The 12,444-nt window shown below is 68.4% G+C and overlaps 1 protein-coding gene across 1 annotated transcript; it reads left to right on the top strand.

The window, feature by feature from the left end:
- The first annotated feature begins 336 nt into the window (after positions 1 to 336).
- On the top strand, positions 337 to 11,867 carry LOC141972931 (uncharacterized). The gene is made up of 13 exons (XM_074930994.1): positions 337 to 1,887; positions 2,113 to 2,212; positions 2,933 to 3,040; positions 3,128 to 3,234; positions 4,281 to 4,395; positions 4,655 to 4,720; positions 5,457 to 5,646; positions 6,565 to 6,719; positions 7,340 to 8,888; positions 9,515 to 9,630; positions 10,418 to 10,561; positions 10,941 to 11,119; positions 11,489 to 11,867. The coding sequence occupies exons 1-9, from the start codon at positions 395 to 397 to the stop codon at positions 7,709 to 7,711; spliced, it is 2,706 nt and encodes a 901-aa protein (XP_074787095.1). The 5' UTR covers positions 337 to 394; the 3' UTR covers positions 7,712 to 8,888; positions 9,515 to 9,630; positions 10,418 to 10,561; positions 10,941 to 11,119; positions 11,489 to 11,867.
- Positions 11,868 to 12,444: the final 577 nt, after the last annotated feature.

Genomic DNA, 12,444 nt, shown 5'->3' with positions numbered 1-12,444 from the left:
CGCGCCCCGCTCCCATTGGTCAGCGCCGCCCCCCCGCGCTCCCATCGCTTGGCGCCGCCCCCCCCGCGCGCTGATTGGCGGCGTTTCCCCTTCCCGCGCGCTGATTGCCCGCCTCCGCTGCCCGTCAGCCCTCCCCGCGCTCCCATTGGCCGCTCCGCCCTGTCCCGTCCCGCCCTCTCAGGCGCGCGGGCGCCGCTTCCGCTTCCTGTCCCCGCCCCCTCCGTTTCTCCCCGGCCCAATCGCCGCGGGAGGGAGGAGGGGTGTGGGCGGGGGCTGGAGGGCGTGGGCGTGGCCTGTCGCTGATTGGCCGGGGGCTGCGCGCGCAGCGCCGGGGAGGGGCGGGGTCGGGGTCGCTGCGGCCGCCGCCAGCCCCGGGCACCCCCCGCCCGTCGCCATGGAAACGGGGCCCCCCGCGCCCCCGCCCCGCCCTCCCCGCCCCAAGATGGCCCCCGGACCCCCTCTGGCCAATGGGGTGACGGCGGCCGCGAGCGCCCGGGGGGCGGCGGCCAATGAGGGGCAGGAAGAGCCGCGGCCGCGGGAGGAGGCGGCCAATGAGGGCGAGGAAGGACGGCGGGGGTCAGAGGTCACGGAGGGGTCGACGGCGGCCAATGAGGGCCCGGGGGAGGCGGCGGCCGCCTGGAGGTCAGCGGAGGTCAGCGCGGGGTCAAGGGGCGGCGGCGGGACCGGGGCGGCGGCGGCCAATGAGGAGGCGGAAGAGAGCGGGAGGTCAGCGGCGGCCATCTTGGGGTCAGCGGCGGCCAACGCGGGGTCAACGGCGGCCAATGAGGTGGCGGAGGATAGCGGGAGGTCAACGTCGGCCATCTTGGGGTCAACATCGGCCATCTTGGGGTCAACGGCGGCCATCACGGGGTCAACAGTGGCCAACGCAGCGTCAACGGCAGCCAATGAGGTGGCGGAAGAGAGCGGGAGGTCAACGTCGGCCATCACGGGGTCAACGTCGGCCATCTTGGGGTCAACCGTGGCCGACGAGGTGTCAACGGCGGCCATTTCCCACTCAACGGAGGCCAGCGTGGGGTCAAGGCTGGGCGTCTCGGGGTCAGCGGTGGCCAATCAGGAGGGAGGAGCCCGAGGGAGGCTGACGGCGGCCATCTTGGGGCCAACAACAACCAGCCACGGGCCAGCAGCGGCCACGTCGGGGTCAACGGCGGCCATCTTGGTGCCAACTGCGGCCAACGAAGAGCCGGAAGCTGACGGGAGGCCGATGGCAGCCATCTTGGAGTCACCGGCGGCCATCTTGGAGCCATCAACAACCAACGAGGGGCCAGCAGCGGCCACCTTGGGGCCAACGGCGGCCAACGAAGAGCTGGGAGCCGGCGTCAGGCCGACGGCGGCCATCTTGGTGCCAACGCCACCCGACGCCAAGCTGCCAACAGCAGCCAACGAGGAGCCGGAAGCCCGCGGGAAGCCGACGGTGGCCAACGGAGGGTCAACGGCGGGCAACGAGGAGCCGGAGCCTCGCACCGCCGCGGCGGCGGCCATCTTGGAGCCGAGTCCACGCGAGGCAGCGCCAGAGGCAGCGCCAGCGGCTCCCTCCGCCCCCTCGGCGGCCGTCTTGGAGCGCTCCTCCACCCCGGTGGCGGCCATTTCGGGCTCCCCGGGCGAGCGCAGCCTGGCGGGGGCCAACGGGCCGGGCCGGGGCTCGCAGGGGAGCCTCGGCCCCGGCATCCCGGCGCCGCGGGGGGGCAGCGGCGGCGCCGGGGGGGACCTGGACTCCGTCAGCCTCTTGTCGGGGACGTTGGAGTCGCTGGCCGGTCCCTTCCCCGACGACGTCAGCTCCATGGGCTCCGACTCGGAGGCGGCGGCGCCCTCCTACCGCCGCACCGACCGCTACGGCTTCCTGGGGGGCAGCCAGTACTGCGAGGCGCCGTGAGTCACCCCCGAAAACGGGTCGTTTCGACCCAAAAACGCGCTCGGACACCCCCCCCCCCCCCCACTCCCTTATCCCCTCGCTTCCCTTGTTGTGGTTTTTTTCCCCTCCCGCAACCCCACCGCCCCAACATGGGGTGGGGTTCGGGTTCGGGGCTCGCTACGGGGTTGGGGGGCGGCCGTGGGGTGTCGGGGACCCCCCCACATCCTCCCCCCGTCCCCCAGGGATTGCTCGGTGCCCCTGGACGTGGCGCGGCAGCGGGAGCTGAAGTGGCTCGAGATGTTCAACCACTGGGACAAGTGGCTGTCGCGGCGCTACCAGAAGGTGGGTCCTGCCCCATAGAAGGCCATGGGGGGGCTCCTTCTGCCCCTTAGAGGTGTCTGAGAGGTTCTTCCTGCCCCATAGAGGGGTTTGAGGGGGTTCTTCTGCCCCGTAGAGGGGTTTGGGGGCGGTTTTCTGCCCTATAGCAGGGTTTGGGAGGGTTTCCTGCCCCATAGCAGGGTTTGGGGGCGGTTCTCTTGCCCCATAGCGGGGTTTGGGGGGGTTCGTTCTGCCCTACAGAAGGCTCTGGGGGCTTCATCTGCCCCATAGACTGGTCTGGGGGGGTTTTCCTGCCCCATAGTGACGTTTGGGGGAGGGTTCCTGCCCCATAGCAGGCCCTGGGGGGCTTCTTCTGCCCCATAGAGGGGTTTTGGGGGTTCATCCTGCCCCATAGCAAACCCTGGGGGAGTTTTTCTGCCCCATAGCAGACCCTGGAATCATTTTCCTGCCCCATAGAGGGGCTTGGGGGGTCCCCCTGCCCCATAACACACCCTGGGGGGGGGTTCTGCCCCATAGACCGGTCTGGGAGGTTCTTTCTGCCCCATAGAAGGATTTGGGAGGGTCCCCCAGCCCCATAGCGGGGTTCTGCGGGTCCCTCCCTCCCCTCATGGCGCTGCACCCGCCCGACGGGGGGGCCTGTGGGTCCGTCCGTGGGTCCGTCCGTGGGTCCGTGTGTCCGTGGGTCCGTCCGTGGGTCCGTCCGTGGGTCCGTCCGTGGGGCAGGTGAAGCTGCGCTGCCGCAAGGGCATCCCCTCCTCCCTGCGGGCCCGGGCCTGGCAGCTCCTCTCCGACAGCAAAGCTCAACTCGACCGGAACCCGGGGCTGTTCCAGGTGAGGAGGCGGGGCTAATCTAGGAGTGGGCGTGGCCACGGCGGGACGGGCGTGGCCGCGGGGGTGACCGCCGCTGCCCATTGGCAGGAGCTGGAGCGGCAGCCGGGGGAGGCGCGGTGGTTGGACGCCATCGAGAAGGATCTGCACCGGCAGTTCCCCTTCCACGAGATGTTCGCCGCCCGCGGCGGGCACGGGTAGGACACGCCCCCCCCGCCAGGACACGCCCACTGCGAGTAGGACACGCCCACATTTCCAACAGGCCACGCCCACCTTCCTCCAGGCCACGCCCACCCGTCCCGGGCTGTGTCTGCCTGCCTTCAGGCCACGCCCACCCGTCCCAGCACACACCTACATCCCATCGGGCCACGCCCACCTTCGCCCAGGCCACGCCCACCGCCGGGGCCACGCCCACATGTCGCTAGGCAACGCCCATATCCCCTCAGGCCACGCCCACCTGCCTCGTGCCATGCCCACCTCTCCCAAACCATGCCTGTCTTCTTACAGGCCACGCCCATCTGTCCATGGCCACGCCCACCTTCCTCTAGGTCACGGCCACCACATGGGCCACGCCCAGATGTTGTCAGGCCACGCCCACCCTCCCCTTGAGCCACTCCCATCTTCTCCCCAGGCCACGCCCCCTTCTACAAGGCCGTGACCACCTGTTTTAAGCCACGCCCACATCCCAGCAGGCCCCACCCATCCCAAGGCCACACCCACCTTTCCCAGGACACCCCCCTCTCCCCAGGCCACGCCCACATAGGGACACACCCACCCCCCCCAGCTGGTCCATCCCAGTCCAGCCCTTCCCCGTGGCCACGCCCCTCCTGCCACAGCCACGCCCCACCCACCGTTGTCACACCCCATTTGGACACACCCCTTTGTGTGGCTCCGCCCCCCTCTCCTGCTGGCTGGCCCCTCCCTCCCGCGTTGGCTCCTCCTCCTCTGCGTTGAGTGCTCCCCATTTCCACAGATTCCTCCCCCTCACAGGCTCCTCCCCTCCCTCACAGGCTTCTCCCCTCCCTCCTTGGCTCCTCCCCTTCCTCATTGGCTCCTCCCCTCACACTTTGGCTCCTCCCCCCGTCCCCACACCCTCCTCCCTCTCCCCGCCTCCCTCCGTTTCCCCTTGGCCGTTGGCCCTTCCCCTTCCGCTCTCTGCCCTCCCCCACCCGTAGCCCCTCCCCCGTGCCCTGGCCACGCCCACCGCCCGGTGACTGACTCCTCCCCCCGGCCCCGCCCCCAGGCAGCAGGACCTCTACCGCATCCTCAAGGCCTACACCGTGTACCGCCCCCAGGAGGGCTACTGCCAGGCCCAGGCCCCCGTCGCCGCCGTCCTCCTCATGCACATGCCCGCCGAGGTGGGGGTCACGGGGTCACGCCGGGGTCACGCGGGGTCACGGGGCGGGGTCACGGGGCAGGGGGCGGGGCACAAGGTGAGCAGGCGGCACCTGGTGGTCGTCGGGGGGGGGGGACGGGGAGGGTGGGCGGGGCGCGGGGGAGGACGAGGGGTGACACGACCTCGGGTGGGGTTTAGGGGGGTCGGGGGGGGTCGGGGGGGGTGTGTGGGGTGTCGGGGTCCCCCCACTGACCCCGCCCCTTCCGCCCCGCCCCTCCCAGCAAGCCTTCTGGTGCCTGGTGCAGATCTGCGAGAAGTACCTGCCCGGCTACTACAGCGCCGGCCTGGTGAGGGGGGGCGGGGCGGGGGGGCGGGGCACGGGGGTCACGGCGGGAGGGGGTTGGGGTCAACGAAGGTCAGGGGGGGATGGGGGCCAATGGGAGGGATGGGGGGGGTTGTGGTCAATGGGGGGTCAATGGGGGCCGATGGGGGTCGACGGGGGGGGAATCGGGGTCGGTGGGGTCAGGGAGGGTCAGGGGGGTCAGCAGGGGCCAATGGGGGCCAAGGGGGGTCAAGGGGGGCCAAGGGGGGTCAAGGGGGGTTAACGGGGGTCAACAGGGACCAATGGGGGTCCGTAGTGCCCAACAGTGGCCAATGTTGGCCAACAATGGTCAATGGTGACCAAGGGTGGCCAAGGGTGGTCAACAGTGACCAGTGGTGGTCAACGGTGGCCAACGGTGGCCAATGGTGCCCAAGGGTGGCCAACGGTGGCCAATGGTGCCCAAGGGTGGCCAACGATGGCCAATGGTGCCCAACGGTGCCCAACGGTGGCCAACGGTGGCCAATGATGGTCAACAGTGACCAGTGGTGGCCAACGGTGGCCAACGGTGGCCAGTGATGGCCAACGGTGCCCAAGGGTGGCCAATAGGCCCTGAAGGTGGCCAACAGGGGGTTCAAGGCTCGGGGTCAGCGCGGTTCAACACCCTCAACAAACCCCGTCGGCGCCCAACGCCGGCCGGCGTCCGAAAGCGGGGCGGGGCGGGGCGTGGCGGGGCGGGGCTGACGCCGCCCCTCTGCCCCCAGGAGGCGCTGCAGCTGGACGGGGAGGTGTTTGGGGCGCTGCTGCGGCGGGCGGCGCCGGCGGCCCATCGGCACCTGCGGCGCCTGCGGGTGGAGCCGGTGCTCTACCTGACGGAGTGGTTCATGTGCCTCTTCGCGCGCAGCCTGCCCTGGGCCGCCGTGCTGCGCGTCTGGGACATGTTCTTCTGCGAGGGTCAGCGCGCGGGCGGGGCCGCGACACGTGGCCCGCCTCCGTGTCCCGCCTCCATGTCCCGCCTCCGTGTCCCGCCTCCGTGTCCCGCCTCCGTGTGCCCTGGCCGTGTTCCATCTCCGTGTTCTGTGCCCGTGTTCCGTCTCCGTGTCCGTGTGCCACGTCCATGGTCCATCTCCGTGTTCTATCTCCATGTTCCGTCTCCATGTTCTGTGTCCACGTTCTGTCTCCACGTTCAGTGTCCGTGTTCCGTTTTCGTGTTCCATCTCCGTGTTCTGTGCCCGTGTTCCGTCTCCATGTTTGTTTTGTGTCCGTGTTCCGCCTCCATGTCCCGTGTCCGTGTGCCATGTCCGTGTTCCATCTCCGTGTTCTGCATCCATGTTGCATCTCTGCGTTCTGTCCCCATGTTCCGTGTCCTTGTTCCGTCTCCGTGTTCCATCTCCATGTTTCACGTCCATGTTCCATGTCTATGTTCTGCATCCATGTTCCGTGTCCATGTTCCATGTCCCATGTTTCATGTCCATGTTCTGTGTCCATGTTCCGTGTCCATGTTCCGTGTCCGTGTTCCGTGTCCGTGTTCCGTGTCCGTGTTCCGTCTCTACCTTCCATCCCCGTGTTCTCTCTCCGTGTTCCGTGTCCATGACCCATCTTCCACGTCCGTGTCCCATGTCCGTGTGAGTGTCCCCCCGGTGTCCCCCCTGTTCTGGTGACCCCCCACGTCCCCCCCACACCCCCCCACGTCCCCCCCACGTCCCCCCCACGTCCATCCCACACCCCCCCACGTCCCCCCACACCCCCCCACGTCCCCCCACACCCCCCCACGTCCCCCCACGTCCCCCCACGTCCCCCCACGTCCCCCCTACATCCCCCCACGCCCCCCCCGCGCCCCCCGCCCCGGTGACCCCCCCGTGTCCCCCCCAGGGGTGAAGATCCTGTTCCGCGTGGGGCTGGTGCTGCTGCGCCAGGCGCTGGGGAGCCCCGAGAAGCTCCGGAGCTGCCCCGGGATGTACGAGACGATGGAGCGGCTGCGCAGCGTGCCCCCCCCCGGCCTGCACCAGGACAGCCTCGTCCAGCAGGTGGGGGGGGCACCGGGCACATGGGGGGGCGCGGGGGGGGGAATTGGGGACACGGGGGGACCCTGGGGGGGGGAATTGGGGAGAATTGGGGACATGGGGGGGAGACGTGGGGGGACACAGGAGGGAATTGGGGGGATTTGGGACATGGGGGGGCCTTGGGGGGGGGGAATTGGGGACATGGGGGGGCACGGGGGGGGCACAGGGGGGGATTTGGGACATGGGGGGGGTCAAGGGGGGGGAATTGGGGGCCTGGGGTGGGAATTGGGGGGGTTGGGGACATGTGGGGGCGCGGGGGGGGCACGGGGGGGGGATTGGGGACATGGGTGGGCCTTGGGGGGGGGAATTTGGGACATGTGGGGGCGCGGGGGGGGCACGGGGGGGGGATTGGGGACATGGGGGGGCCTTGGGGGGGGGAATTTGGGACATGGGGGGGCGCGGGGGGGGACATAGGAGGGAACTGGGGGGGATTTTGGACACGGGGGGGCCCTGGGCGGGGAATTGGGGGGATTGGGGACATGGGGGGGGATCCGGGGGCTCGGGGGGGGGGTCAGGATCCACCGGGGGGGTTCGCTGCGGCCGCGGTGACGCGGCGTGCCCCCCCCCGTCCCCGCGCCCCCCAGGTGACGTCGGTGCCGGTGACGGAGGCGCTGCTGGAGCGGGAGCGGGGGGCGCAGCTGCGGCGCTGGCGGGAGACGCGGGGGGAGCTGCAGCGGCCGCCGCCCCCCCCCCTGCACGGGGCCCGGGCGCTGCTGCAGGAGCGACAGCGGCGGGGGGGGGGCGAGGGGGAGGGCAGGGAGGGGGCCGCCCCCCCGCACCCCCCCCCGCCCCCCCCGGGCAAAGGGGGGGTCGGGGAGGGGCCGGGGGAGAGGGGGGCGGGGGGGAGGGGGCTGCTGGGGCGGCTGCGCAGGGGGGGCGGGGAGGGGGAGGGGACGGCGACCCCCGACCCCCCCCCGGCCCCCGCCCAGGGGGGGCTGAGGGACAACTACTTCTGAGGGGGCGGGGCCGGGGGGGCGGGACACGGACCCGCCCGAGCGGTGTGGGTCGGTTGATTGACAGCTGCCCACAGCGACCGGCGGCAGCCGCCGGGGTGGATTGACGGCCACCGCGGTTGATTGACGGCCGCCCAGGTTGACTGGCAGCCGCCGAGAGCGATTGACGTCCCGCTGCCGGGGTTGATCGGCGGCTGCCCCGAGCGATTGACGGGTGCGGCGATTGATCGGCGGCTGCCCTGGGCGATCGACCGCTGCCGGGGTCGAGCAACAGATGCCCGCAGTGACTGACAGCTGTCAGGAGAGATTGACGGCTGCCGAGAGTCACGGACAACCACTGCTGGGGGTGATTGACGGCTGCCCAGAGTGATTGACGGCTGCCGCGATTGAGCGGCGGCTGCCCTGGGCCGCCGAGGCGGCGGATTTGACCCCGACCCTGCTTGATTGACGGCAGCGGTGGTTGATTGACAGCCCCGGTCCCCCCTGGATGGACGATTGGCCGTGACTGACGTCCCGCCGAGACTTTGACTGGCAGCTGCCCGTGATCGACAGGCGGCCCGACCGCCCTCGGTTGATTGACAGCTCCCCCCGATTGGCGGCTGGATGGGACGATTGACAGCCCAGGGCCTTGATCGACAGCTCCCCGGGACGGCCCCCCCCCCCCACCACCCCCGCCCCCGGGTTGATGATTGACAGCCCCCGGTTGATTGGCAGCTCCCCTCCATCAACACTCCGGCCTGTGATTGGCAGCTCCGGTTGATTGACAGCTCCCCCCCGCATTGACACGCCGGCCTCCGATTGGCGCCCCCCGACTGATTGACAGCTCCCTCCACGATTGATTGACAGCTGCCCGGACGCCTGAGACCCGCCCCTCCCCCTCCCCGCGCTTATTTAACGGGACGGCCCCTCCCCCTCCCCCATCCCCGCCCCCTTTAACTTTTTTGGGTGAAAAAACGCAAAAAAAGCCCCAAAACCAAAACGAAAAATCGTTCTTTTACCGGTGTCGCGGCCCCTTTAAGAGCGGCCGTCGCGCGTAGTTGACGTCACTTCCGCGTAGCGGCGCAAATCCGCTTCCGCTCCCGGCTCTGACGTCACTTCCGCCCGGAAGTTCCCCCTGAGCCGCCGCCGCCGCCGCCGGGGTGAGCTCCCGGGGAGCGCGTTTGCATATGCAAATGAGGGGGTAATGAGGGGGCGCGGCCGCGCGTGGGGGTTAATTGGGGCGGGGGCGGGTTAATGAGCGTTAATTGGGGCCGGCGGCGGCGGGCGGGGGGATGCTGATGGCGGTTAATTGGGGTTAATTGGGGTTAATTAGGGGCCGGGATGGGGGTCACGGAGGGTCCCTAATGAGCGCTAATTAGCGCTGAGATTAACTTGGGCTTATTAGGGGCAGCAGCAGCTTTATTGGGGGTACTAATGGCAATTAATGAGGCGGTAATTGGGACGTTGATTAAGCGATCGACAGAGTAATTACCGGCTAAGTAAGATTAACGTTAATTAGCGGTTAATTAGGGCAATTAACGATTTGTGGGCTCAACGGGGGGCGGCTCGTGGGGCTCGTTGCGGCCGGTCGGGCGTTAATTGGGATTAATTAGGGTTTGCGATGGGTTAATTGGGGTTAATTGCGTTTTGCGCCAGATCAATTTTAATTAATTAGAGCGTGCGAGGGGTTAATTGGGGTTCGCGGGGGTTGATTGGGACGGGTAAGGTGTCTGCTGTTGTTAATTGGTGTGGATTGTCGTTAACTACTGCTAATTGCCGCCAATTAGTATTAATTGCCGCCAATTACCATTAATTGTCGTTAATTAGCGCTAATTACCGCTAATTGCGGGCGCAGCCCCATGGCCAAGCGCAAAGTGACCTTCGAGGACCCCGAGTGGGGGGAGGAGGAGGAGGGGGAGGGGCAGGAGCCGCCCCGCAAGAGGGTGAGTGGGGGAGGGGAGGGGCTGGGGGTCGCTTGGGGGTCGCTGTGGGGCAGCCGGGGGGCTCCGGGGGTCCCTGTGGGGCTCTATGGGGCAGCCGGGGGTCACCATCGGCGTCTGGGTGTCACTTGTGGGTCACTTATGGGTCCCCGTGGGGCAGCTGTGGGTCCCTGTTGGTGTCTGTGGGTCACTTATGGGTCACTGTGTGTCACTTATGGGTCACTGTGGGTCCCCATGGGGCAGCTGTGGGTCAATGTCAGCGTCTGTGGGTCACTTATGGGTCACTGTGGGTCACTGTGGGGCAGCTGTGGGTCCCTGTTGGTGTCTGTGGGTCACTTATGGGTCACTGTGTGTCACTTATGGGTCACTGTGGGTCCCCATGGGGCAGCTGTGGGTCAATGTCAGCATCTGTGGGTCACTTATGGGTCACTGTGGGTCACTGTGGGGCAGCTGTGGGTCCCTGTTGGTGTCTGTGGGTCACTGTGGGTCCCCGTGGGGCAGCTGTGGGTCTATGGGGCAGCCGTGGGTCCCTGTCGGTGTCTGCTGGTCACTTATGGGTCTCTGTGGGTCCCTATGGGGCAGCTGTGGGTCAGTGTCAGTCTCTGTGGGTCCCCGTGGGGCAGCTGTGGGTCACTTATGGGTCCCTGTGGGTTCCTATGGGGCAGCTGTGGGTCACTTATGGGTCCCTGTGGGTCCCCGTGGGGCAGCTGTGGGTCACTGTGGGTGTCTGTGGGTCACTTATGGTCCCTGTGGGTCCCGCCGTGGGTCACGGTGTCGCCGTGGGGCGCAGGGGGGGCCGGCGCGGGGGGGCCCCGGCAGCCGCTTCTCGGGGAAACCGTCCCTGGACAGCGACGAGAGGAGGAGGAGGAGGAGCCGTGGGGCGAGGCCGAAGGCGGCGGCTCCTACGACCTGCTGGGACCCCCCAGCCCCGACGGTCAGATGTGGGGCGCGGCGGGGGGGGCTGTGGGGCAGCTGGGGGGGCGCTCTGGGGGGCTTACGGGGGGCTGGGGGGCACTTGTGGGGCGCTATGGGGTGACAGGAGGGGGCTGGGGGGCACTTCTGGGGGGCTGGGGGGGGAATCTATGGGGCTGATGGGCTGGGGGGCACTTGTGGGGCAGGTGGGGGGGCTATGGGGGGCTCGGGGCGCTTATGGGGTGCTGGGGGGCACTTGTGGGGCTGGGCGGGGCTCTGAGGCACTTGTGGGGCGCTATGGGGTGGCCGTGGGGCAGTTGCGGGGCTGGGCGGGGCTCCGGGGCGGGGGCGTGTCGGGCGTGTTTTGGCGGCGCTGACTCCGCCCCTTTCCCCTCCCCCAGGCTCGGAGGGGGCGGAGCCGTCGCCGGAGGAGGGGGCGTGGCCGGGGGCGGGGCCGGTGCCGCTGACGCCCTTTGACCTGCGGGAGGAGCTGGCGGAAGGGACCTTTGACCCCCAGGGGCACTTCCTGCCCCGCCCCCAGCCCCTCCCCCCCGACCCCTGGCTGGAGGCGCTCGATGGGGTGGGGGCGGGGCCGGGGAGAAGGGGCGGGGCCGGGAGGGGGAGGGGCCATGGGGGAGAGGGAGGGGCCAGGGGGGGAGAGGGAGGGGCCAGGGGGGAGAGGGAGGGGCCGGGGGGAGAGGGAGGGGCCATGGGGAGAGGGAGGGGCCGGGGGAGAGAGGGAGGGGCCATGGGGAGAGGGAGGGGCCATGGGGAGAGAGGGAGGGGCCGGGGGGGGAGAGGGAGGGGCCATGGGGAGAGGGAGGGGCCATGGGGAGAGGGAGGGGCCATGGGGAGAGGGAGGGGCCATGGGGAGAGGGAGGGGCCATGGGGAGGGGCTATGAGTGGGGAGTGTCCGTTCCGCCCCTGACGCCCCTCCCTTCCCCCACAGATGGTGATCAAGCCCCGCCCCCCCCGCGAAGCTCCGCCCCCTCCCCCGTCGCCGCCGCCCCTCCCCCTCCTGCTGGGGCGGGTCCTGGCCCTGCTCCGCCCCGGGGAGACGGTGGGCGGGGCCCTGAGGCGGCTGGGCAGGGCCGGGGGGGCGGGGCCGAGCGGGGCGGTGCCGTGGGGCGTGGCCGCCGTCGAGCCCCGCCCCCCCCGGAGCTGGAGGCGCTGTCGGAGGCGGCGGACGGGCTGGTGGCCCGGGGCTGCTGGGAGTCTTCCAGGAGAGCCGCGAGCGGCTGGAGCTCCGCCTGCGGGGCGGGGCCGGGGCGGGGCCGGGCAGCCCCGCCCACACCCAGGGCAGCCCCGCCCACGCCAGCCCCGGGCCCGAGGAGCCGCGGCCGGAGGAGGAGGAGGAGGAGGAGGAAGGTGAGGGGGGGGACGGGGAGAATTGGGGGAAATTGGGGAGATTTGGAGAAAATTTGAGGGAAAAAATCGGAGAAAATTTGAGGGAAAAAATCGGAGAAAATTTAGGAAAGTTTTAGTAAATTTTGGAGATTTGGGGAAAAACTTGGAGAATTTTGGGAAAATTTGAAGGATTTAGGGAGAATCTGGAGAATTTGAGGAAAAAAAAGAAAAAAAAATTGAGGGGAAAAAATGGAGAAAATTTGGGAAACGTTTTGAAGAAATTTGGAGAGTTGGAGAAAAATTTGGGGAAAATTTGAAGAATTTGGGGAGGATCTGGAGAATTTGAGGGAAAAGGAGAAAATTTGAGGGAAATTTGGAGAAAATTTGGGAAAAGTTTTGAGGAAATTTTGAGAATTGGAGAAAAGTTTGGTGGAAAAATTGGAAAATTTGGGGGAAATTCAGAAAAGCTTTTGAGGAAATTTGGAGAATTTGGGGGAAATCTGGAGAAAATTTGGGGGAAATTCTGAGGAAATTTGGGAAAGTTTTAGAAAAACTTGG

Source organism: Athene noctua, chromosome 37, assembly GCF_965140245.1.
Source record: "Athene noctua chromosome 37, bAthNoc1.hap1.1, whole genome shotgun sequence".
Classification (NCBI taxonomy): Eukaryota; Metazoa; Chordata; class Aves; order Strigiformes; family Strigidae; genus Athene; species Athene noctua.
This window is presented reverse-complemented; position numbering and strand designations above follow the sequence as displayed.

Bases quoted from the DNA above. Each gene is read 5' to 3' on its own strand.
- LOC141972931 (XM_074930994.1), top strand. From the start codon at position 395: ATGGAAACGGGGCCCCCCGCGCCCCCGCCCCGCCCTCCCCGCCCCAAG. The intron at 1,888-2,112 runs GTGAGTCACCCC...CCCGTCCCCCAG, and splicing joins AGCCAGTACTGCGAGGCGCC to GGATTGCTCGGTGCCCCTGG. The intron at 5,647-6,564 runs GTCAGCGCGCGG...TGTCCCCCCCAG, and splicing joins GGACATGTTCTTCTGCGAGG to GGGTGAAGATCCTGTTCCGC.